The sequence below is a fragment of the Cloeon dipterum genome, chromosome 1, assembly GCF_949628265.1.
Source record: "Cloeon dipterum chromosome 1, ieCloDipt1.1, whole genome shotgun sequence".
NCBI classification, from domain to species: domain Eukaryota; kingdom Metazoa; phylum Arthropoda; class Insecta; order Ephemeroptera; family Baetidae; genus Cloeon; species Cloeon dipterum.
In genome coordinates this window covers 33,112,136-33,135,246 of record NC_088786.1, presented here as the reverse complement: position 1 = coordinate 33,135,246, position 23,111 = coordinate 33,112,136, and the positions used below count along the sequence as shown (strand labels likewise).

Sequence of the window (23,111 nt, the reverse complement as noted above, 5' to 3'; positions counted from 1 at the left end):
CACTCAATTGGCGCTCCAATTAACAATGAATTTTGGAAGTAAAAGTACATATTATAAATATTATCACATCACGTTGAGACAAAAGAGATGCAAGACAATAAGACATGACGGGATGGTTTCAATTCATGTTTTAGTATGTTAATGTGGTTAATGAGTGTAGAATGTGATGAAGCTGAGAAAAGCCCAGGAAAAGCCAGCAAAAACGGCAAAAACTAAAAACAATCTGAAGTTACTGAACCTGCCGGCGGCGGCAGCTGCAGAAGAAACTGGGCACTAATTGTAAGGAGATTTTATCGCTTCTCGCTCTCTTCTTTACCAGACAGGCGGGAGGCGGGCATCCAGCACAGCAGGCAACACAGAAATCACAGAACAAACAGCGAAATACGTAAGTAAATAAGCAGACAAGTAAGTGTAGTATGCATTAAGAGTTAAATTTATATTTTATCGTACATACATTACATAGGTTCACTCACTGTATGTACTTTTTCAATTTTTTGTTGTGATATGATTCGCATGTACACAAAATTATGTGCATCGTAAAACGAGTTGGAGAGTGGAAGTGAGTTGAAATATTTGTTCCTGTGTTAATACTTGAGCATCGCATGTTGGTTTTTATAATAATTATATATTATACATATTTATGACGTATAATTACCATGATGTGAAAATTCAAAATATAGTACATGAAAAATGTAAATCATTATCCAATACATGCGATCATTGAACCTACTAGATAGCACTGAATGAGTTATGATCATAAATTTTTTCTGAATTCGCGTATGTATGCATGATTATGTATTAAATTAATAAAAAACAGAAACCAAGTATTATTTAGCCGTATTTCGGGCGGCTGAGTATTAATGCTGATAAATTTGGCTTACAAATTTTAAATTTTAAGACCGATTATTTTCTTCAGCATACATACTTATGTTTTGATTATTTTCGACATTTTACCTGGCGGCTGCTGGCGTAGCTGCTAGCTGGAGAGCAGCTTACAATTAGCTGACCGCAGGTGACCCCAGATTAGCCAGCTGGCTGAAACCTCTAAACCTCTCTATCTTCACACAAAAATATTGAAACGAAATAAGTTCCACTTCCCCGTCACCTGTGGAAGCGAATTTTTCTGCAAGGGATGTGAGTTGTGATGTCTAAAAAATTGTCTGCGATGCTAAACGCTATTATATATATTTTGCATATTTTGCACTAACCCTAATTTAGAAAATATGCTATTGCCTGGCTTACTCATCGTCTGCCAATTTTTATTAGAAGTCCACTCAAAATGTCTGAACCCGGAGGCTCCACTGCAAGAGCGAAAATGAAAAATATATCCTGTCGATTCTGCTCTACCAAAGCCACTCTTCTCTACAACATCTACAAGGATGGGCCGTTAGGGAAACCAGTGGTGAAAATTAAACACTGTATCCCTCACTTCAAGGTATGCTGGATTTATTTAACTGTTGAATTGCGTTGAAGGAAATTTGCAATAATCAGAGAACCGAGGTGATGAATCTGTCCAAGTTCATCTGCTACAAGTGCCTTGCATTCGTTGATGATATGGAAAAATTCTTGCTGCGAGCCAAAACCGCAAGCCAGAGTGTTATGCAAGCACCAAGCTTTACGTCCGAGGTAAATTGTAATCACTAACATGAATATTATGCACCTCTTAAGTTCTATTATGTTGCAGATGACACATAATACTCAACTGCTGTACTCACCCACAAATGACTCACTTGTCAGTAAAAATAAAACACTAAGGCCTTACCATAGTCAGGGAAATAGAACTGTTGAAAGAGTGACTGTGCCGACGACCAGTTATTCTCAGGGTTGCAAACCTGTGAGTTTTTTTACCCATTCATTATTTAACTTTTACTCTTCTACTTTTTAACAGGCTTCAAAGAAATTCAAGCAGCTCCCAGCTTCCCAAGCAGAGGAACAGAAATATCGGTAAGTCAAATTAATAATTATTATCGACTGTTAATCTAATTAGTAAAATCTATAGAGTTCAGAAGTCGGAAAGATCTGAGAAGAATCTTGGCTGGGTCAAAGCGACCAACAGGTCGCCAGTGAAAAAGAGTCCTCCCAAACTGACAACCAGGAGTCTCCCTAAACCTTCACCAGTAAAGAGTTCTCAAGTGCAGTCAAAGAGAAGCACTCCGTGCTTTGTGCCACAGTACAGCAGTCCCAACTCAAACTCCACCGACTTGCTCTCAGATAGGTACTGTCACTTGTGTCATACCAGATTGCCCATGGACGCCAACGTGTACAAGCACATTTTCGAAGTGCACAGCTCGTTGTAAAATAATCCGCCTTTGACGTGTAAGTCTCTGTGAAATAGTTTGATTTTGAACCAAATTCTCCAGTGGTTGGATGAGAAAAATAAAGAATTAAGTTGTGATCATGAATAAAATTTTAATTGAACAACTTTTTTAAGTACATATAGATAGAACATTTGGTGTGTTGCAAAAATGGTCAGCCAATCTCACTTATGCAGTAACCCTGATTGTGGGAGCTCTTTAGTAGTCAAAAATTGTGCTTAACCCCCCTAGGATGCAAACTGAACACATGCATGTTGTATTTTTAATTTGAGTCGAAATTACACGGGGGCCGCGGGCCAGCGACCTGACCCGACACTGGTGTGTTGTGATAGTGGGTGGTTGACTTCAGGTGGGACAACCGGTTGCAAGGAAAACAGTCACAGGGCGGCCGTCGCTTCACTGCTCTTTTTTCGATCCTCGAGGCTTCCAGGCCGATATCAGCTTGTAGGCAAACAATAGAGAGAACAGGTGCACCTGGAAGGCAGGCAAGAGAAAGGCGTACCACAGGATCGCGTACGGGTAATCCTGGAACAAATAAATTATTGATCATCAGTAAAACCAAATAATGGAAAAATAAGTCGCTATCATAGCATAACCTAAAATATAAGTAGAGGATTCAATTTCTCTTTTTATGAATAAAAGCGATTGGTTGCATGATCCCAGCCTGTGGGAAAATTTTTTCATCAAGGCAAACATCATGAACCTTTAAATTTTGAGGAATTTAATTCAGACACGTCTTGAAATTAGCACATAGCGTATTTAAAGATGGCAATAGGTGGTTAATGTAGTGATTCGAAATTTAATTTAATTTCCTTTATTGCTCAGTTAGCTCAACGGACTGGGAGGCGCACCTGCGCCGACTCGCCACTTGCTGGTTTTTGTACCTTTCCAGCGGCTTTACAAAATTCTAGCGTGTCAAATGAAAGATCTTGGTGCGGGAAGCGAAAAGATTGCCCTTTTCATTGCAACATGCAGCAAAAGATCACCAAAACAGATCAATAGTGCCGCGGAAAATTGGCTGAAATCACTTTACTCATGAGGTCCTACTTAATACTGATTTCACCCTGAATAAGGATTTGGGATTCCACGTATTGACCATTAAGTCGAAGCAGCAATTTTCTTGTATATTATGTGAAGAAGACAATATTTACAGCTCATGCTCATATTGATTATTTTATTAACTTTAGTTAATATATTAAAACTTTGTGTTGTGTAGTTTTACAAAGTTTTATTAGGATATTGAATATTCTAGCGGTATTTTTTAGAGCAATCTATGTGAAATTTTTCTGCAGTTTCGAAAGTGAAGATCTTCAAGTCAAGATTTATCAATTAAATTTTGTTCTGGACTCTTTTATTTTTTAAACGACTGCACGTTGCAAAATAACTACAAATATTCAAAAACTGAGCGCTTTCTTGATTTTGAAGTGGTGCATCTTTAAATTCAAAGCGATTTTAATTTTGAACTCAAGAAAAACAGCTTTGATATTATAAGACAGCTCTGAAGATTAGCGATATGATTAAATATCTTGACAAACAAATAATGGGTTTCGAGGCCCAACTTAAAAAAAAAACATATTTTCCAGTGAGTTAAATATTACACGTCAGCCAATTTGTCTTGTCAAAATAAATTGATTTAATATCAACATAATTAAACGAATACCGACTTCAAAATATTATCCAATTTTCATCTTCTTTAGTTTCATAGCTCACTTAAAGTTTGAAAATTAAACATCCAACGTGAAAAAAATCAAGTGTTAAAAAATGAAATCGCTGTTATCTCCGCCAATGTGTACAATCTATATAATTAATATACCTATACGTTTTTTTTAGGATTTTGTCAGCGAAGATTATTTTAATATAGACTTTCGTACCTGCCACACAAATAGTTTGTCTTTGTCTCCCGTGGTTATGTAGGTCCAGGCCTCGGAAAAGTAGTAGGCGGCCGCGTACAACACAGGCAGAATCCCGAATAGGCCGATGCCGATCATGTAGCGCTGCATGGTGGCCACCTGGTTGCGGCGGGAGGCGGCCAGCCCCCAGAAGGACAGTGCCAACGACACGCACCATATGTACTCCCACCAGAGCGGCTGAAAGGTTAAGAGGTCACCGAGAGGGGTCACTAAAGGAAGCATCGATTGGCACCTTGGGCACGTGCAGCTCCTCGATCTCGAGGATGAAGATGTCCAGGCGGTCGAGAATGTCGGCCGACAGCTTAGCCAGCATCACAAAGAAGAGCACATAGTGGAAAAAGATGCAGTATTTGAGCCTGTTTTTGTTGACTGAGCTGATCTGGTAGTGCGCGGCGACGCGTTGTCTGTGCGCAAAGTCGGAGCCGTCAGTGCCGGCCACCATAGGGCCTCCGCGGGACGCCATTCTCGAGAGCCTCTCCTTCTTCAGATGGGCACCGTTCCGACCACCAGCACCAGACACACCATGATTGTTATTTTTACAGCCGGTGCCGAACACTGGCCGGACGCAACCGGTTTTTCTGCTCCGTGAACCACCGGTTAACCGTTCGCTGCTGACGTGTGGCTCACGCGAGGGAGGGGTTTGAGGGCCGGTTTTTTCACGGCTACCGGTTTTCTCGGACGATCGGAGCGTGGCGGCCTCTGGCGGTGGCCGCTGCAAGCCGGGCACCGTGTTATTTTTGGGCCGATTCAGACGCACTGCTGGACAATCACCGCACTCGGCAGAGCGGGGCACCATTTATCGACCTCGCGTTATTCGATCATTACCGACATAAAAGCGGCTGCCGCCGCACTTGCAGCCGCAAGCCGGCCCCCACTTGAAAAATATATCAATATAGTCAAATTCGTCAACCAATAATTTTCATGTTAAATCAGAGCTCATCCATCATAATTTTTTTCCCAGCTAAATTTTGTAATTTTTAATTTATTTCAATATTATAAACTATATTTCTTCAAGATTTTTCATAACGAGCCAAATAAATAAATAAATTATTAATGTAATATTAGGAAGAAATAATTTTAGTAACATTAAATTATTGAAAACAAAAAATTCAAAACAGAAGGAACGAGTGTGCACCATGACTATTCACCCGAGAGCATAGATATCTTCATAGCTATTGCATAACGTGAGAGGCGACGATGAGTAATCAGCATTGACCTTGAAAAATAAATAATTGATCAAAAGGTTGGAGCACATGTCTTTGTTTTGATTTCTTATCTGTCGAATGCCGAGCACCGTGTGGCTAAATATATAATTAGCACATTTAAATTTGGTGTGTTTATTTTCACCTTAAAAAACTGCATCACAAAATATTGGTAGATAAATTTTAATTATTTCCGTTATTAGATTCAGCAACTAATTTAAGAGTCAATCGATTTTTCGAATTAGAAGAGAAAATTTCAGAGCAAACAGCTTTTTTTTGCGAAACATTTTTCCCGGCTATCCGAGCGGCGCGCTGAGCGAGGAGCGAGCTTTTGCTCGTTGGCGCAATAAATAATAATTTTTATCGCGTTGTCCGACAAAAAACAAGGAGGATCCGCTCGAGCGCGTGAAAAACTAGTCAATAAAGTCGGCGAGCATTCGGCAAATGCTCAAGTTTACCGACAGGGCTATTGAAAGAGTGGTCGGAGACGGAAAAAGCGGCCCGAAGGGCTCGGGGCAAGTCGGTTGGAGGAGCGGCAGAGGCGGCTCTCACAGGGCATTCGGAGCGAAGAATGGCGACCGCTTAGCGCGATGCTTGCTTAGCTAGGCCGCCATGCCGTGATCAAGTAGTGCTTCCGCCATCTTAAATAGTGCCGTGCTCTATCGCTCGATTTCTCCCTTATTTTCTCATTTTTCGACCCTTTTTTCCGTCTGGATGTAATTTTGAGCCTGTGAACTGGTAATCAGGACAAAATTTACGGCACGCGAGTGTGAATCGGAGTGAAATCGGTTGGTGGCGGAGGGAGCGACCGCATTGCAAGTAGTGCGCCGACCCGATACTGTTGTTTGGCGTTTGCTGATCTCGCCGAGTGTTTCCACCAAATTTTGCCGACTTTTTCCGTCGAATAATGTAAGGCATGGGCGTGACCTAACCATGGCCGCAGTGACCGAACAAGCCCAGGAGCACTTGGCCGAAAAGCCCGAGCCGTTGCCGAACGGCAGCACCAACGGCAACGACAAGCCGCAGTCGCCGCCCGACTTCGGCGGCCGCTTCGACGCGCCCCCGGCCGCAGCCGCCGCCGAATACCGGCCACCATACAAACCGGCCTACGGGCCGCAACGCTTCATGTCGGGCCAAAGTTTGTCGCAGGCCGCGGGACCGACGCCGACGCTGAACCAGCTGCTGCAGAACAACCCGCCCAGGCCCAACTACGACAATCCGCAGTGGCAGGCCCGGCCGCCCTTCGGCTACCATCAGGGCCCCTACCGACCGCCACATCCGCAACAGCAGGTTAGGCCCGACCACGAAGCCCAAGATCGGCCAGCGAAATTTGTCCCAGTCGGCCGTTCGATCGAGATTAAAGCTGCCCCCTCGAGGCTTGTTTTGGTCCGTCGGATTTCGGCTTCAACTTTTGTTATCGCCTCTGTCGATTCAATGTTTCCTCTGTAAACTCCCCAAATGCACTAATCTCTTCATCATACGACGGTTTAAGTTTTCGAGTCGATTATTACGTCCTGCATTTCTCAAAACAGCGTTAGTTTTCAACATTTCAAATTTCTCCTTCCACGACGTTTCCCCTCGCATTTACCTAATTATCGTTAAGCTTTCGTCTTTAACGTTCCATTCCCGTTTCCTTTCGAATAAACCGACGCCAAGACGGGAATTTCGACCGCCTTTGAATGCTTACGAACCTGAAACGAGGATTCTAATGCCACATTTTCGACTTACAGCCGCAACAGAGACCGTACCTGGCAGGACCAGGCGCACCTCAGCAGGGGCCACAGTACCCGCCCTATCCCCAGCGTTACCCGACGCCCCCAGGGCCTGGTCGACCCCAGCAGCAGCCACAGCAACCTTACCAGCCGCCTCCTCACCAGGTTCGCCCTTCAAATCCATAACCAATCCTTGTTAATTAATCACTAAATTTGAATTTTACCACAGTGGCTTTTACACTGTTTTCTTCACGCTGACTCGTGAAAGGTTAATGTGTTTGCTCTGCTCATTTTCCCCTCAAGAAATAAAAAAAATCGACTATGATCTGACTCTGTTGTTTCAATTCGCAGATGCCAGGTGCTCCGTATGGTTCGCAAATGTACGGTGATGGCAGGGGGCCGCAGTGGGGTCCACAGCAACAGGCGCCACCGCAGCAGCAGCAGCCACCGCAGCCTCAACAGTCTCCAGTGCCGCCCCAAGGGCCGGGCACCCCAACCCCTCCGCAGCAGCAGCAGCAGCAGTATCCCCCTCGACCGGGTCAGCCGGCCACCCCAAACGCACACCCGCCTCCTGACGCTGGGGTGAGTTGAGAGCTAGTCAGTTTTGGCTGGAAGGTTGGAAATTTTGTGAAAATAGTGCCTTTCACGCTTGGAAGAGAACTTAAGGAAACCTGATGAATCAATACATTTTTCGCTAGACTGAGCATGGATGTCAATATTTCTATGATTTTAATCGTCCACTCAACGCCAGTCGTGACTAGCTCCAAGCTACTTTTTCTGCTCTTGAGACTGAAATATTTCATCTTTTATAAGCTAGAACATTTTGCATCGATCTGACAGAGCGTATTCTTGAATTTGTTCATATTCCTGGAGCTTTTGAGCAATAATCTAGATTAGAACTACACTTATAAATAGTTGTTATATCCCCATTTTTACTTTGCAACAATGCGAGCTATTTATTATAACTTAAAATTTGATTTTAGTAGCATAAATGAGGCGAAATCAGATCAAAAATATCCGGCATTCAATCTGAGTCCTCATAAATCCAGAAAATATATAAATTAAAAATTGCTAGTGCATGTGAATTCTCAAAGTTACAATCAACTGTGCTGGTATTTAATATGAAACATATTTATTTTTAATGAAGAGACGTTTTTAAGGTAGCCCGACATATACGGTGTAATTGCTACTACATTTTTGCTCTTCAACCGTCAACTTTTTTTACAATCTAAATCCTCACTACGTCTCTCCGCAATTAATTATCCCGGCAGCAATTACGCACCCAATGCTAGTTGTGTGCTTGATGAATATTTCGCCCTACATAAAGAAATTCAGATATAAATTCCCGCGAGTTTGGTAAGATAAAGGCGACAAAACAATAATTCACACCTTACAAGCTCTCTTGATTAGAAAGAACTCTCTTTTTATCTGTGCGAGCTGAGCGAAAATCGCGCCTTTTTGTGTTTACCTGAATGGCAACATTGTGTCGCAATTCGCACGGCGAGAGAGTGAGAGAGATGATTTAAAGGGATTTAATTGAAACGAAAGACGGCGAAGCTCGCGTAGCTACAGCAGCAGCAGCAGCTGGTTGGCACGTAATGAGAACCTTAGTGACAAACACGATACATATGTGCATGGACAAACACATGTTCCTCTGGATCTCTACGCACAAATCAACCTTTTAACTCTCGCCGTGGAAAATCAATAGCTCTACCCCGGTGACGTTAAATTCTCTTTTATGTCTTGTCGAGAGTGCCGTTCTTCTTCGTTATTGTCATAAGTTTGTTGACACTGAAATTTAATATCAAAAAATTATTCGTGAAATTAGGGAAACGTCAGATAGGAAATATATCTTAATCTGTTGAAAATGCATCAGTTTTACTTGGCATTTAAATTGGGTCACAATTATTATTCCTTCAATCATTATTTCTTCACGTAGTGTTCATATTTTGAACTAACTTTTGTTTTATAAATTTTCTTTAAAATAAATTTTGTCCTAAAATCGTTCACAGAGACATTAATAATCCGGGTTTTTAACCTCTTTATTTAAAAATTTAATATTTTGAAATTTGGCCCTACGGACAGCCCCAATCAAACTGAAATATTCGCCAATGGGAGCGCAGGTCACGCCCTGGTGAACGCAACGTCGCGAAGGACTGCGCGTCAGGGCGAACGGTCGCGCTGTCGCTCAGGGCGTAACAGCTGGCCAGGCGGGTAGGTGCTTTCAAGGGGGTTGGTCGAAGGCATTCGCAGTTGAATACGGCTGTGTGTATGTGTGTGCATTTATAAATGGGGCAAAAGGCGAATGTTGTTGGGGCATGACGTGCCGGCAGTCTGGCAACGCCGCCCTCAACTCGCTGCTTCGCCCGCTCGCTGTGTGTGTGGTTGTGTCAGAGCGAGAGACGAAGAAGCGGCCGGCGCGTTGGGCAAGAGAGAAAGAAGAATCGCTCGCTCGCTTCTTGCTCGCTCGCTCGCTTCTTGCTCGCTCGTGTGTGCGCGGTTGGAAAGAAGAAGAGGAAAGCCAATCCTAAAGTCGTTGCCGAATGTGCCAATGCTCTCTGGCGCTCAAACCGACCACGCGGCTCGCGCTTGTCTTAAATTATTAATTTTTGCTCTCGCGTTTTGAAATAAATAATAAATTTGGCCCAATTCGGCGGGAGATACTCGTCGACGTCGCGGACGATAATTAAAAAGCCACCGGCGTGGATGAGCACTCGGGGGTTGGTTGGCAAAATCAATACTCGCTCTCGTCGCTCGCTCACTCGTTCGCGTAGCACTCGCACACAGCAGTGCGCCCGCCCGCCTGCTCTCTGGCCGCCCCTATTGACGTCACCCCCCAGACTAGCCGAATTACTCGGTCGCAGTCGATCCCAAAGCGGCCCAATTTTTTCCATTTGGCCCCCGGACCCCATAAATCTCCATAAAAATCCTGGAAGGAATCCCTACACCAGAAATTTGACCATAAATTCTTTTAAAAAAATCGTTTTACTCGAGGGGCTCTTTAGTAGTTTTGAAAGCACACTCGTTCGAAAAAAAATTGGTTAGAAATGCTATGGGCTGTATAGAAGCTTAATTTTTTGATACATCAGCAATCGTTAGTTTGGAAATAATCAAGAAGTTGCCCTCCTCTATTGGTTTTAATAAAATCACACGCTTTGCTGGACCTAAATGACGGTCATGAAAGTTTGCTGTGCCTTCCAAACGTAAATTCCGGTACATTTGCTCTTAAGCAAAATTTGATTCCACTTAGGGAATAAAGTTAGTCGCACACACCAGCGTTTGAAAGTTCAACGTCCATCAGCTGGCGCAACCCTTGAACTGCTCGTCGTCGTTTCGCAGGCGACGCAACATCAAAGCACCTTCGTACGCGGATCGGGTGTTTGAGCGGCGAACAACAATAACAATAATATTAGGTGCACACAGTCCACACTCACTCACACACTCTCTCGCGCGCATTTATATTATCTAGTACACACACACACATACATACGTAGAGAGTGGGTCGCTCACCTCCCATACCCCCCGAGCAGCTACTCCTCCATTCATGTGCCAACGTCGAGCCTTCATTAATCGATTACACACACTCACACATACCACACTGTGTGCACTTCTTCTCTTTTTGCGCCATTTACTTTCTTCCTGTCGTTTTGACGTTTTTTACTCCCGACCGACGATGAGCGCGGCCAGTCTCGCATCGCAGTAATACACGATGCTGCTCCACGTGAATGATCATAATAACTTTTATCTTCATTATTATCCTCTTCTCTTTTTTGACTGCCGCGCAAAGCCGTTTTTTTTAAGGAATCGTGCCCGTTCGCGTATACAAAAGAGATAAAAAAAATTGTATCGTTGAGTCGCTTTGCCGTGCGCGCGTAAAGCTGCTTGTACCGTGAATTGGGTCTGGAGAAAATTGATGGTTGACGCATTTTTCACAGATGTCTGTTTTGTTTACTCGACGACTGTCAATGAGACTTTTTTAAAACCTCTCTGCGATATTCGTACAATAACTTTTTTCATTTTTACTCGCGGAATTCTATAAATACCTTATCAATAAGATATCTATGTACCGCCAATCACCATTTTTTTTTGTGACTTGTTAGCAACTTTTACTATCGTTGGAATGGATTTTACAAACTACTGTTCCTATTACTTTAAAATCATTTAATTTGCTCCAATCATCCCCTTTTCCAAGAGAATGTTAATTGGCTCGTTTTTATTGTATCATTTTAACGATCGTAGAACTCATTGTGAAATAATAGTTTTAGTTATTAGTCAGGGATAAGGTTCTAGGAAAACCGCTTCTCCTGGAATGGAATTTAGAGATTTTTTTACCAATCCTCTTATCCACTAACAGTCGACACCGACTCTCAAAAGTTTCATTGCACCTTGCTTGAAATTGTTAAGCAACAGCTAAACCTCGGTTCGAATGTTGAAAACAATTATTCTTTCCTTTTTTTTTGTAAATACGCCCCTTGTGCAACGAGCTTTTCTGTGTGTTGCGCCGAGTGCGCCTCAACTAGGCTTAATTTCGGTCATCAGTCTAATTCGCCGCCGAGTCCGCGTGCGTCTTTGTTTTCGCCGCTGCCACTGCTGCCGTAGTCGTCGGCGTTAGCTCGCTCGCTAGCTCGTTCGTTCGTTGGCTCGCTCGATTTGCATGGTGTTTTTGCGCGGCCTGCCTCTTCGCCTTGCCTGCTGCCTCGTCGACGACGACGGCGGCGAGGAGCAGCAAGCGAACGAGCGAGCGAGCAAGCAAGCGAACGGCGTTGTTGGCTGACGAGTGGCGGCGGGGTGCGGGCCTTTAGTCGCGCCTGGTCGCATGCTAAGCCGGCGAGTCGCGCCAGGTTTGCAGTTGTGCCGGCAACGCGAGCCACAGCGCCTGCTTGCCTCACTCGCTCGCTCGCTTTTACCCACGTAGCAGCCAGCAGGCACCGTTGCCGTTGATGAAAGTCGACGACTGCCAGGTATGCGTGCGCGGCCCCGATTCCGTCGGCGCCACGCACGACGCGGCCCCGATCCGGCGCCGCCGAATGCCGATTTTTGGGGTCGAACAGCGTGCGGCGACGCCCTATTTCCTATTTCACAAAGTGGCGCGCTGACTGCGTGGCCCTGGGGGCTCCGTGGTGGCGGCACGGGGCACCGAGGGCCCAGGCACACCCCCGCCGATATAGCTGATGCGTCGTTGCCGCTATTGCCGCATTTATTTCCCAATATTTTCCTTCCATGCTCGCCGTTAATCCCTGGAGCTTACAGTTGTGAAAATAATATTTTGATTTGATCAGTCTAGCTTTTTTTGTCCTAAACGAGGGGCTTAAATAGTTTCTTCCTTCCGGTGCAGTGCTATTCACACAAATTAATTTTTTTCTGACCACGAGTTTGTCGGTACTAATTGCGTCTCACCTCCTCAGGACCAAAACAGCAATGACAGTTCCAGCGGCCACGGCGCCGCACCCGGCACGCCAAACTCGCAGCAAGGGTTGAGCAGCAGGCCAACCCCATCGCCCACGGGTTCTACAGGTTCTCGCTCAATGTCTCCTGCCGTGCAGGGTAAGTTCCCAGTGCCCATATAATTTTTCTCATAAATGCCAATCCTTTTGTATGTTGACACTGAAATGCGGTCGTTTGTGCTTCTGAGGCTAAAACGTGGTCTACATGAAAAGAATTTACAGCCGCTTATTGTGCTGAACAGCTGTTTTAGTCACTGAAGCCTCATCAGCTGCACTGTACCTGCAAAGAAAACCGCCACTGCAGCACAATGTTGCTGTTGTCGGCTTTCAATTTCAAATACGACTTACTGAAGAAGTCTCTTCAGATATTCATGCCAACTCTTTAAAAATTCATAGTTTCTATCATTTATACAAAACAGGAACATTTCTGCTTTCTTGGAATTACGAATTGCAATTTAATAAATCATTTCAAAACGTAATTAATAAACGTTAACGTCAAACCTACCCCTGTTGTTTGTATTATGCCTTTTTAAAGTGTTTGTTTATGAGGTTATTAGTCACTCCACGTGTGTACCGCGACCAGTATTTAAATGTGGCACTCTAGCATAATAACAAACCAAGATATTCGCAGATCTAACGCCCTGAATTTCCACAGGTCAGCAGCAAAACATTCCAATTCCTCCGCGACCCTCAAGTGGGCAGTCGGAGGCACCAGCGGCCCGCATGAGTCACTCCCCTATCCAGGCCGGCTACCAGCCCCCGTACCCAAAGCAGGCCCCATACCCTCAGCAGTACCCCCCGCAACAGGCGGCCCCTCAGCAGCCCCCACCGCCGCCTCAGCAGCAGCAGCAACCGCAACCCCCACCCCAGCAGCCGCCCTACGCCGCTAGGCCCTATTATCCCCCTGGGCCTGGGCCGCAATACCGGGCGAACCACCAAAATCAGCCCCAGCAGCAACCTCCACCTGGTAAGAGCCACCAACAGACAGGAACTTTTTGTCAGCCTTTTCACTGCTGTAAACTTGAAAGCTCCAGCGCATTTACAAATATGCGCTGTTAAAACCAGTATAAAATATTTCCTGTCAAGCTACTCGATTTTATTAAACCATAATTTATTCCGTTTCAATTTTAACATTACATAAAATGAGTAAAACTCACACTAATTCGTTTTTAAATCGCAGGTCAATACTATCCAGGCTGGAAGCAGGGCGGGGGCCAGCAGCCACCTCCGCAGCGGCCGCACACGCCTCCCAACTACCTGAAGCAGCACCTGCAGAACAAGATGAACTTTGGCTATGGCGGCATGGGTCCCCCACAGCAGCAGCAACCACAACCGATGGGCCCGCCGCCGATGGTGGTGTCAGCGCCGACTGTGGCGCCGCCACCGGGCCCCGACGAGAGCAACGGGGCAACCTCTGTGATCACGACTGGGCCAGACGGCACACCCCTGGACGACGCCAGCCAGCAGTCGACACTGTCAAACGCGTCGGCCGCTTCCAACGAAGATTCCGGCACTCCGAAGCGCGCGAGCAAGCAGGAGCAGCTGCAGCCGCCGCAACACCAGCCGCCGCAGCAGTTCCAGTCGCCCGGCGTCAACAGCATGCACGACGACTCGTTCGGCGAGCCCCCTGGCAACTGGCCCCGAACTCCCGCCAGTCCGGTAAGTTGGCACTCCCTGTGCCTCTTTGACTGGCGTTTGCCGCCAAGTGCAACTCGGCGCTCCATGCGCGATCTCGCTCTCTGCCGACGCTGCCACAAGCTTCTAATAATTCGTTTTGTTGTGTTGGTACTACTAATCTTTCGGCATTCAAATGCCCGAGTTGCACTTTGCGCGCGTCACCCTCCAGGCTTGCTGGTTCAGTCCGTGCGATAACTGGGCCGCCTTTGCAGGTGTACAACAGCCACATTCCTAGCCAGCAACCGCCGCCGCCGCAGGAGCCGTACCGATCCAAGGTTAACCCTCCTGAACTGTTTTGTCTTGACTAAAGCGCTGGCCGTCGCGTGGCCCACGCCCCAGCATTGTTGGGGGCGGGGGCGCGCTGGTCCGTGCTCGCTTTACTGCTTTGCAATGGGATTTGAATCGCTCCCACTAATCGATCGCTTGCCTTCTCTTTAACAAACTAATCGGTTTCAATTAACCGTAACCTAACACGTTAGCTAAAAATTTAACCATGCACTATGAGTTTTTAGGTTTCAAACATGGTGAAATTTTAACCATCTAAGCAAGTTGATTTATTTGGGCCCCTGGCACTACCCTTGCTTATCGCTAGACTTAAGACTCCCGTACCTTGGCGCCACTCACCACCCCTGAGGCTAATTTTGCATCGTTCCCCGTATATCCCAAACCTGGCTGGAGTGCTGACCGCTTGTATTACTTTTGGCGAACATTTGCATGGCTTTTCTGTTCAGTTGTTGCCTGTGTTTTTGTTCCTGTTCCCGCCCGGCCCACGAGGAATGTTTGCCTATATATCTCTATCTCTACTTTATTATTTTGGTTGGCCTTGCAAAACCAACTTTGGAAGCTGAACACACACAACCTCCGAACGCAGTGCCAAACTAACTCGAGGTTGCCCACTCTCTTAAATTATTCAGCCCACCAACAACAACAACATTCCTTCTGGTCCCGGGAACAGCAACGAGTCCTCCTCTTCGTCCACCGGGCCGGACAAGCGACTCACTCAGAGACGTCGTTTGCAGAAACCGGATAGCATGAGCAAGCTGTACGAGATGGACGAGAACCCCGAGCGGCGGCCCTGGCTGGACAAGCTGCTGCAGTTCATGGAGGAGCGCAACACGCCCATCAACGCGTGCCCGACCATCTCGAAGAACACGCTCGATCTGTTCCGCCTCTACTACATGGTCAAGGAGCGCAACGGTTTCATGGAGGTACGACGCTTTAATAACAGTCTAAACGAATTCTTGAATCAGAGTGAAAGGTTTCGCATTTCTTGGCGTCCTGCTGCTCTCGCTGCGTGTGCTAAGAATCTTGCCGAATGTACAAACGCTCCCCTCCGCGATCGTTCGAGCCGCAAACACTAACGCTGGTTCCTTCTCGCAGGTCACCAAAGCCAAAACGTGGAAAGACATCGCCATCTTGCTCAACGTGGGGTCATCGTCCTCGGCCGCGTACACCCTGCGCAAGCACTACACGAAGCACTTGCTGCCGTTTGAGTGCCACTTTGACCGCGGTGGCATTGACCCGCAGCCCATCATCAGCCAGGTGGAGGCCAGTACCAAGAAGAAACCAAAACCGACGTCAGTTCCTTCGCCAGGTGAGTTGACGTCTAAAATAGTTAACTGTTGAACCATTGTTAATTGGAACCAACAGTTTTTTATTTCTCTGGTCACATTTGAATCTAAGTCAGCATCCTTTTTACTTATTTTATTAAAGCCGCAATTAAATACTGTAATTGTTTCAAATTTGATGCCTGAATTTATATGTATTCGCTATTTTCAAAATTTTAGAAACCTATCTTGTAACAATGAATTTATTTTGTTGAAACTTTTCCCAGTTTCTAACGGCTGTTTGTGTTTACAGGCTCGAGCAACTCGCAAGACTCGTTCCCGCCTCCAGGCTCAGGTTCGGCATCGATGGACGGCTACGGCGGCGCGTACCCAGCGTACCCTCCGTCAGGGTCATCTTCGGGGCCAGGCGACTTTGGCTCGCAGCAGCAGGCGCCGCGGCCGTCGAGCACAGGTAATAGCTCCGGCGGCGTTGCCATTCAGTTGAGCAGGCAGGTGCCGGTTGCAGGCGACAACGTGAGCGCGTCCAACCCATTTGACGACCCTCCTCCCAGACACCCTCATTCCTCCTCTAGTTACGGACCGCCGCCGCCACCTCCCAGAGGTACGCCATTTATTCGTGCTGGTTGGTCGTCTCTTCTCTACCACAGTTTTGTTCTCAGTTTTTTGGTTTTTCTGTTCTGTCCGGATCCGTCCGCGACAATTTTCGTTTTTTCCCCGGGGGGCTGCTCTGGTCGGCGCTCAGCGGATGTCCCTCCTTTTTAGTTCTTTGTCTCGCGTAAGCAGGGTCTGGATGCTCACCACAAGTTGTCTGCTTTGCGACTATTAGTTTCCACCTCCCATTACCCACCCCCATCAGGACTAACAGGCTACAGGACTACAGCAAATTTTGATTCTGGGTAGATAGATTTGTGGTGAATCTAAGCCCTGCGTGGAAGTCATCTCTTTTTCGTTTCGGTTTTTGCAAGTTTTTCCTTTTTATCTGGACGTGTTATGGTTTTTTCTCGTACATTTTTTCCATAATTGAGTCGATCGAGTTGCTTGGATTGTTGTTTGGAGAAGCTCACTCATTTTACTGTGGACGTGCGGCAGTTGATAATTTGTTGCCGAGCTTCTGGCGTGTGAATGAGAAGAATCAGTTCATGTTTTTGGTCAATTACTTGATTTAGCCGATTCTGCTTGCGGAATCGCACTAATGATCCGAGCTGCGAATTTTGGTCGACGGTCAAAACACGCGGCTCGATTTTCGGAACTAATTTCAGCTGGTTTGACCGAACAATGCATGGCCCTGACTTTTAACGAATTTCTGCCAATCCCCTGTTAGGGTTGCGTTCTTAAACAGCATCGTTCTTTTCTTGCAGGCTACCAACAGCAGCCGGGTGGCTACTACGACCAGCAGCAATACCAGCGGCCGCCAGACTTTGGGCAGCCACAGTTCGGGCCGGGCGGCCAGTATCAGCCGCGGCCAATGTACCCACCATACGACGCGGAGCGGGCCGCTTATCAGCAGGATCCGTACCAACGGTGGCCGTCGCCGGCGGGCTACCCGCCGCGGCCATATCCCGCCAGCCCGCAGCAACAACAGCCGCAGCCGCCAGTGCCGCAGCCGCCGTCGGTTGCGCAGCCCGGCCAGCCGCCAGCGCCACCAGTTCCGGCAGCGGTCGGCGTGCAGCCGCCCGCGCAGCCGCCGCAGCCGCAGGGCTTCCAGCAGGACGCCTTTTACCGGCCTGACCAGCCGTACCCCCAACCGCCGCCACCGCCGCAGCAGCCGCCTCCGCAACAGTACCCGCCTGGCTCTCCTGGCGCCCCCAATAAGACGGTGATGCCACCGCCTCAGCAGCCGCGCCGCCACCCCGACTTCAATAAGGAGCAGCAGCCGCCGCCGCAGCAGCCGTACTTCGGCCATCAGCGGCCATACGCCTGGAGCGGCCAGAATAGCCAGTTCAGGCCTCCACCGCCAGGCTCCTTCAGCGGCCAGCAGCCGCCCCCAGGCCAGTGGAGCCAGCAGCCCCGCGGCCCACAGTGGGACCGCTTCCCTCCTAATGCGCAGGGATTCCAGCAGCCGCCACAGGTATTTTTGACTGGTTCAAACTGCACAATTGTGCGTCACTGTCAAATTTTATCGTAATATTTAGTTCATTGATTTTTAAAGCTAATTATATTGAGCAAAAGTCATGACTTTCAGAATTTGGGGAACAATTATCCCAAATTCGGTCTGTAATTGTCAAAATCATCAAATTTTTACCAAACAACCCTTACTTGACCTGTGGCAAGACACAATTAGCTTCTTTTATAATATATTCCTTACCTGAAGAAACCTGTGGCTTGGAGCTTTTCTAAAGCACGTACATTTCATATTTCAGGGTCAGCAGTGGATTCAGGGATCAAACATGCCAATGCGGCCGCAGCGGCCAGCCTTCCGCGGGCCTGACCAGAAGGCATACCCACCAGTGATGATGGGTGGCAAGCCGATGCAGCCGTTCCCACCAGGCCAGCACAAGCGGGAGCACACGTTCCCGCCTGACTCGGTGGAGGCAGCGCTGCCTGTGCTCTACAAGCGGCGGCGCGTGGGCAAGGCCGACGTGGCGCCCGTGGACGCGTGGCGTCTCATGATGAGTCTCAAGTCGGGACTGCTCGCCGAGAGCTGCTGGGCCTTGGACGTGCTCAACGTGCTTCTATTCGACGACCAGTCTGTTGCCTACTTTGGCCTCAACAACCTGCCTGGCATGCTTGACGTGCTGCTCGAGCACCTCCGCAAGAGTCTGGCCGATATGTTTGACGAGAGCGAGGAAGACGCCAACCACAACAAGAAATGGTAGAGTTAATGGCAGTGAAAAGATTCTGCCCCTCTCAAATTCAACGAACTAATTAATTTTTCTTACATGGAAACCCCTAACATTAGAACAATTAATTCCTTGTCATTATTATTGCCTTGGAAACTGATCCGTAAATTTTGGTGTGAAAAAATATCTATTGAAATTATGATTTAGCGGGATAAAAGAAAACAATTTTCTTCTATTTTAAGCTTATCCAATTTTTCATTAAAATAATGATTTGATTTTCAAGCATCTTGATTTTTCCACTGTAGTTTCTGTGATTAATACTTGACCGCATTTTACCAAATGATTTTGTTCAGGTACGAGGCAGCAACCCGCGAAGCAAAGGATGTTGACCTCGGGTGCGCGCGGCCGGTGGACCTAAACGAGCGAGTGCAAGTGCTGAGCGGCCGCAACGGCCAAAACTATTCGTTAGTCACTCGCAAAGGCGAGAAAGTGAGCGTGATCGCGCGCGACTCAGACCCGTTCGTGGACGACTCGCGGCGCCCGTGGGACGACGAGGAAGCCACCGAGGACGCGCTGCTGCGGGCGCCACCCGGCACTGGAACCGTTGCCGGTGACGGCGGCGACGGTATGCGCTACATCACTGGCTGCTTCCGCGCCGAATTCGGCAACGTGCCCTTTGTCCGCCTCATGCCTGGCGAGGCCAAGGAGAAGCCTCCGGCGACGCCTTTGCAGGACCCAGAGCCGCCTCCGCTGTCCGCCGAGCAAATCAAACAGGAGGAGGAAGAGGTGAGGGAATTATTTATACTTAACAAACAAAATTGCGTCCAGTACATTTCATCCTGCTTTGGAAAATACTCTTAAGGCCCTATTTAAATAACTTGTTCTATCAAACGAACTTGCTTTGCATGACAAGCCTCTTTTGAGAATATTTTGCTATATTAAATTTAAAAGCTAATCCTAAATAATGGGATCCTAACGCTAAGTGTTGCATGTTATTGACGCCTCCGAAACTTGATTGGGATGATTTCGTCAACTATTTGAAATGCCAGCAGCGACTTGAAAGTGACGTTCTCTGATTTCCTCCCTTGCTAATAATCAGAATGATTCAGATTTTAATTTGGAAAAGTTCCTAAGTTGGAAGTGGCAATTTTCCCTTAGCTTGTACGTTCAGAAAGCAGAATTTAACAATTGTGCAAGAGATAAATCATAGAATCAATTTGGAGCAATGGTTTTTTATTACAATTTTGGTTAATCTCAAGCCTTGTCAGCAAACCTGGCTATTGAAATTACCACCAGTGTCTAGCTCATTTGCACACAGACTAACCTTGAATAGTTTCTACATAAGGGGCGAGCGGGTCTTGTCTACATCCCCTACCGATTGACTCTGTTTTTGTCTCCTCAGCAATTTAAACTATCCCTAATCACTCTAATTACTTAAAAGCTCTCTAAGAGTACAAATCACGCAATTTGGAAGACTAAACAGGCACATTTGAAACCCTCTAAAGCGTAACAACTAGAAAAGTCTGATAGCACATTAAAATTGCTCAAAATGATCATCAATTTTGGTGATCACTTATTAATCAATATGATAATTTTTGGAAATACCTGATAGGTTGGATACCCCTTTTGTCTATGGTACTCACTCTTAATTTCGATTTATATGACCCGCTGCTGGTACCAAAGTCGTGGTGGCTGACAGCCGACTACGTGGCTGAAAATTTACCAACATGCGCGGTTGTAGGATACTCTACTATCCTCCATCAGCGTTTTGGAATCATTGAGTGACGTGTTTTTGTTAGAAAAATGTGAAAAAAAGAATTTAAACATCAAATTGGCTTTAATGATTTAGTATTTAATTGATTATGGCGTCATTTTCATTAAATCTGAAAAACGATCCTATCATTTATTTAAATTTCAAATCTTTGCTGATTTTAACGCGCGGTGACATAAGAATATAATCAATCAATTCCTTTACACTTATCAATCACCTACGATTGACTTGCGATTGGTGAGAAGCCTGTTTATATTCTTTCATCCGTTTTCGCATTGTGGCATTGCTCACGATTTAAAAGAAGCGTTACAGGCAGCTATGTTTTGCCAACAAATCTCGAGGATTGTTTTTTGACTCGCTTTGTCAGGCATCCACTGACTCGAAGTCTCTGAAACACCAGGCTTATTAATATTTTAATTGTTCCTAATTTGTGTAACGCCTAATTGTGGCATTGTGTGCGTCAGGTGGAGACTGAGAAGGCAGCGACAGCCAAGGAGGAGGAGGAGGCTGAAGCCAGGGCGGCGGAAGAGTCGACGCCAACAGCGCGGCTGGAGGTGCGCGATCCGGCCGGCTCGCTGAAGCGGAAGCGCATGGAGGACTACGAAGACGAGGCGTACACGCGCGACGAGGCGTCGCTGTGTGTGGTGAGCGAGTCGCAGGAGGGCGTAGCGCGCCGGTGTCTGTGCGTGCTGAACGTGCTGCGCTCGCTCAGCTTCATCCCCGGCAACGAGCTGGAGCTGGCGCGCAGCAACGCCTTCCTGCAGCTGCTCGGCAAGCTGGTGGCTCTGCACCACGAGCACCCACCGAGGCCGCCCAGGGTCAGGGCCAACTACGACCGCGACGACTCGGACGCCGAGTGCGGCGCCGACGCCTCGTGCTCGTCGCTCGCAGGCGAACAGGAGTGGTGGTGGTCCGAGCTGCACGTGATCCGCGAGGCGGTGCTCGTCATGATCGCCAACATCTCGGGCTACCTCGACCTCGGCCAGCACCCTGAAGACGTGTCCAGGCCCATTCTCGACGGCCTGCTCCACTGGGTCGTCTGCCCGGCCGCCTACGGACAAGACTCTTTCCCCGTCTCGCAGCTCTCGCCGCAGCGCCTCGCGCTAGAGGCTCTCTGCAAGCTCTGCGTCACCGAGGCCAACGTCGACCTCTTGCTCGCTACACCCCCACACTCGAGACTAGAGAGGCTGTGCTCCACGCTCGCCAAGATGCTCTGCAGGTGCGTTTTGGTTGCCTAAAAATCGATTTTATTTTTGCATAATATAAACCATTTTTTTTTTTTTTGAATTCTGTTTTAACGAAATTTAAGGATAACCTTAATTTTTTCTTCATTTTCCTTGTAGAATGCATATGAGAGGAGCTATTATAAAATCTATTTTTATGTTTTTCAGAAAATTGTAAATATAATTTTAAGCATTCTTAAGTAGAACTGATTCAATTGTCTATTTTTGTGCGTCTGCAGGTCGGAAGAGCAGCCGTTGCGCGAGTTCGCGGTGAACATGCTGCACTCGCTGGCGGCGGCGGCGTCGTCGGCGGCGCGGATCGTGGCGATGCAGGCGCCAACAGTGAGCCTGCTGCTGGGCTTCATCGAGCAGGCAGAGCAGTCGGCGCTGGGCGTGGCCAACCAGCACGGCATCCAGGCGCTGCGCGACAACCCCGAGGCCATGGGCACCAGCCTGGACATGCTGCGGCGGGCGGCGGCCACGCTGCTGCACCTGTCACGCCACCGCGCCAACCGGCCGCTCTTCGTGCAGCAGGAGCAGCGCCTGCTCACGCTGGTCATGTCGCAGATCCTCGACCAGCACGTGGCCGCCATCTTGGCCAGGGTGCTGTACCAGTGCTCGCGCGCCGCCGAGTGCTCGTAGTGACACACACAGACTGCCCCCGTGGCCCTCGAGACGCACTTACGAAGCAGCAGCCCCCGAGTGACCAGAGAGAAAAAGAGAGATAGAAAGATGGAAAGCAAGAGAGCGACCGGCCGTGCGTGACCTGCGAGTACGGACCAGTGACGAGTGAGTGAGTGAGCAAAGGAGAGTGAAGCGCAGCCCGAACGAATGCGGAGGAACACTCAGCTGGACGAATGAAAAGCTATGAGATTTTAGAACGAGTTTGATTGTTCTCTCGTGGATGACATTGATGATGAGTTAAGTTATTTAGGATTCTCATTTCAAGTCTGCGAACTAGGCGTGGCTTGTGAAAGCATTTTCCCAATAAAAATGAAAGTGAATTTGTTAAAAAAACTGAAATTGTTTCTCTCTCCTTCTATTCTTTTGTTAATTGGATTGATTGAAGATTTAGACGTTATTTGTTCCTTTTGTAAACTTTGGTAGACAAAGATGAGAATGTTGCTTGCCAGCTGATTTAAAAATACCTCGATTATTCAATTCTAATTCCGCATTCTTGGAGTTAATGGAGCCAATGCTACTGTAGGTCAACAGCTTGCGGTGCCTCAAATTCTTGATATTGTGCCAAGAATTTAACGAAGAACGTTGGGATGTGATAAAATGATACTATGCATACTATGTTTAGTTTACGATTTCTATTTGTTTTAATTTCTTCAAAATGATGAACTGATTCTAAACAAAAAAAGCATTTTAACAGTGACTTTTGCTCTAGAGCAAATCTATAGAACTTGATGCATCAAATTATTGCGGGTGAATGTAAATATAATTATAAACATGTCTCGGTAATGGAATGTTCATAAGTTGTATCTATTGGAAAATTCGTTTTGA

General features: G+C 47.1%; 3 protein-coding genes across 9 annotated transcripts; 2 read left to right on the top strand and 1 right to left on the bottom strand.

The window, feature by feature from the left end:
• The first annotated feature begins 267 nt into the window (after positions 1-267).
• On the top strand, positions 268-2,401 carry LOC135946776 (uncharacterized). The gene is made up of 6 exons (XM_065495142.1): positions 268-385; positions 1,267-1,435; positions 1,492-1,626; positions 1,685-1,834; positions 1,889-1,944; positions 2,000-2,401. The coding sequence occupies exons 2-6, from the start codon at positions 1,280-1,282 to the stop codon at positions 2,295-2,297; spliced, it is 795 nt and encodes a 264-aa protein (XP_065351214.1). The 5' UTR covers positions 268-385; positions 1,267-1,279; the 3' UTR covers positions 2,298-2,401.
• Positions 2,390-4,801, bottom strand: jagn (jagunal). The gene is made up of 3 exons (XM_065495107.1): positions 4,458-4,801; positions 4,187-4,402; positions 2,390-2,840 (listed from the first exon to the last, which is right to left on the bottom strand). The coding sequence occupies exons 1-3, from the start codon at positions 4,686-4,688 to the stop codon at positions 2,712-2,714; spliced, it is 576 nt and encodes a 191-aa protein (XP_065351179.1). The 5' UTR covers positions 4,689-4,801; the 3' UTR covers positions 2,390-2,711.
• Positions 4,802-5,804: 1,003 nt separating this feature from the next.
• On the top strand, positions 5,805-22,619 carry osa (trithorax group protein osa). 7 transcript variants are annotated; one of them, XM_065495039.1, is made up of 16 exons: positions 6,201-6,717; positions 7,158-7,304; positions 7,491-7,721; positions 12,545-12,683; positions 13,239-13,550; positions 13,764-14,242; positions 14,473-14,535; positions 15,280-15,468; positions 15,641-15,854; positions 16,121-16,279; positions 16,334-16,429; positions 17,187-17,896; positions 18,189-18,640; positions 18,962-19,394; positions 20,844-21,598; positions 21,842-22,619. In XM_065495039.1, the coding sequence occupies exons 1-16, from the start codon at positions 6,361-6,363 to the stop codon at positions 22,242-22,244; spliced, it is 5,139 nt and encodes a 1,712-aa protein (XP_065351111.1). In that variant the 5' UTR covers positions 6,201-6,360; the 3' UTR covers positions 22,245-22,619. The 7 variants fall into 7 exon arrangements, with proteins under 7 accessions (XP_065351096.1, XP_065351119.1, XP_065351111.1 ...); XM_065495013.1 differs by having other exon boundaries at positions 15,175-15,468; XM_065495024.1 differs by lacking the exon at positions 14,473-14,535 and having other exon boundaries at positions 5,805-6,717; positions 15,175-15,468.
• Positions 22,620-23,111: the final 492 nt, after the last annotated feature.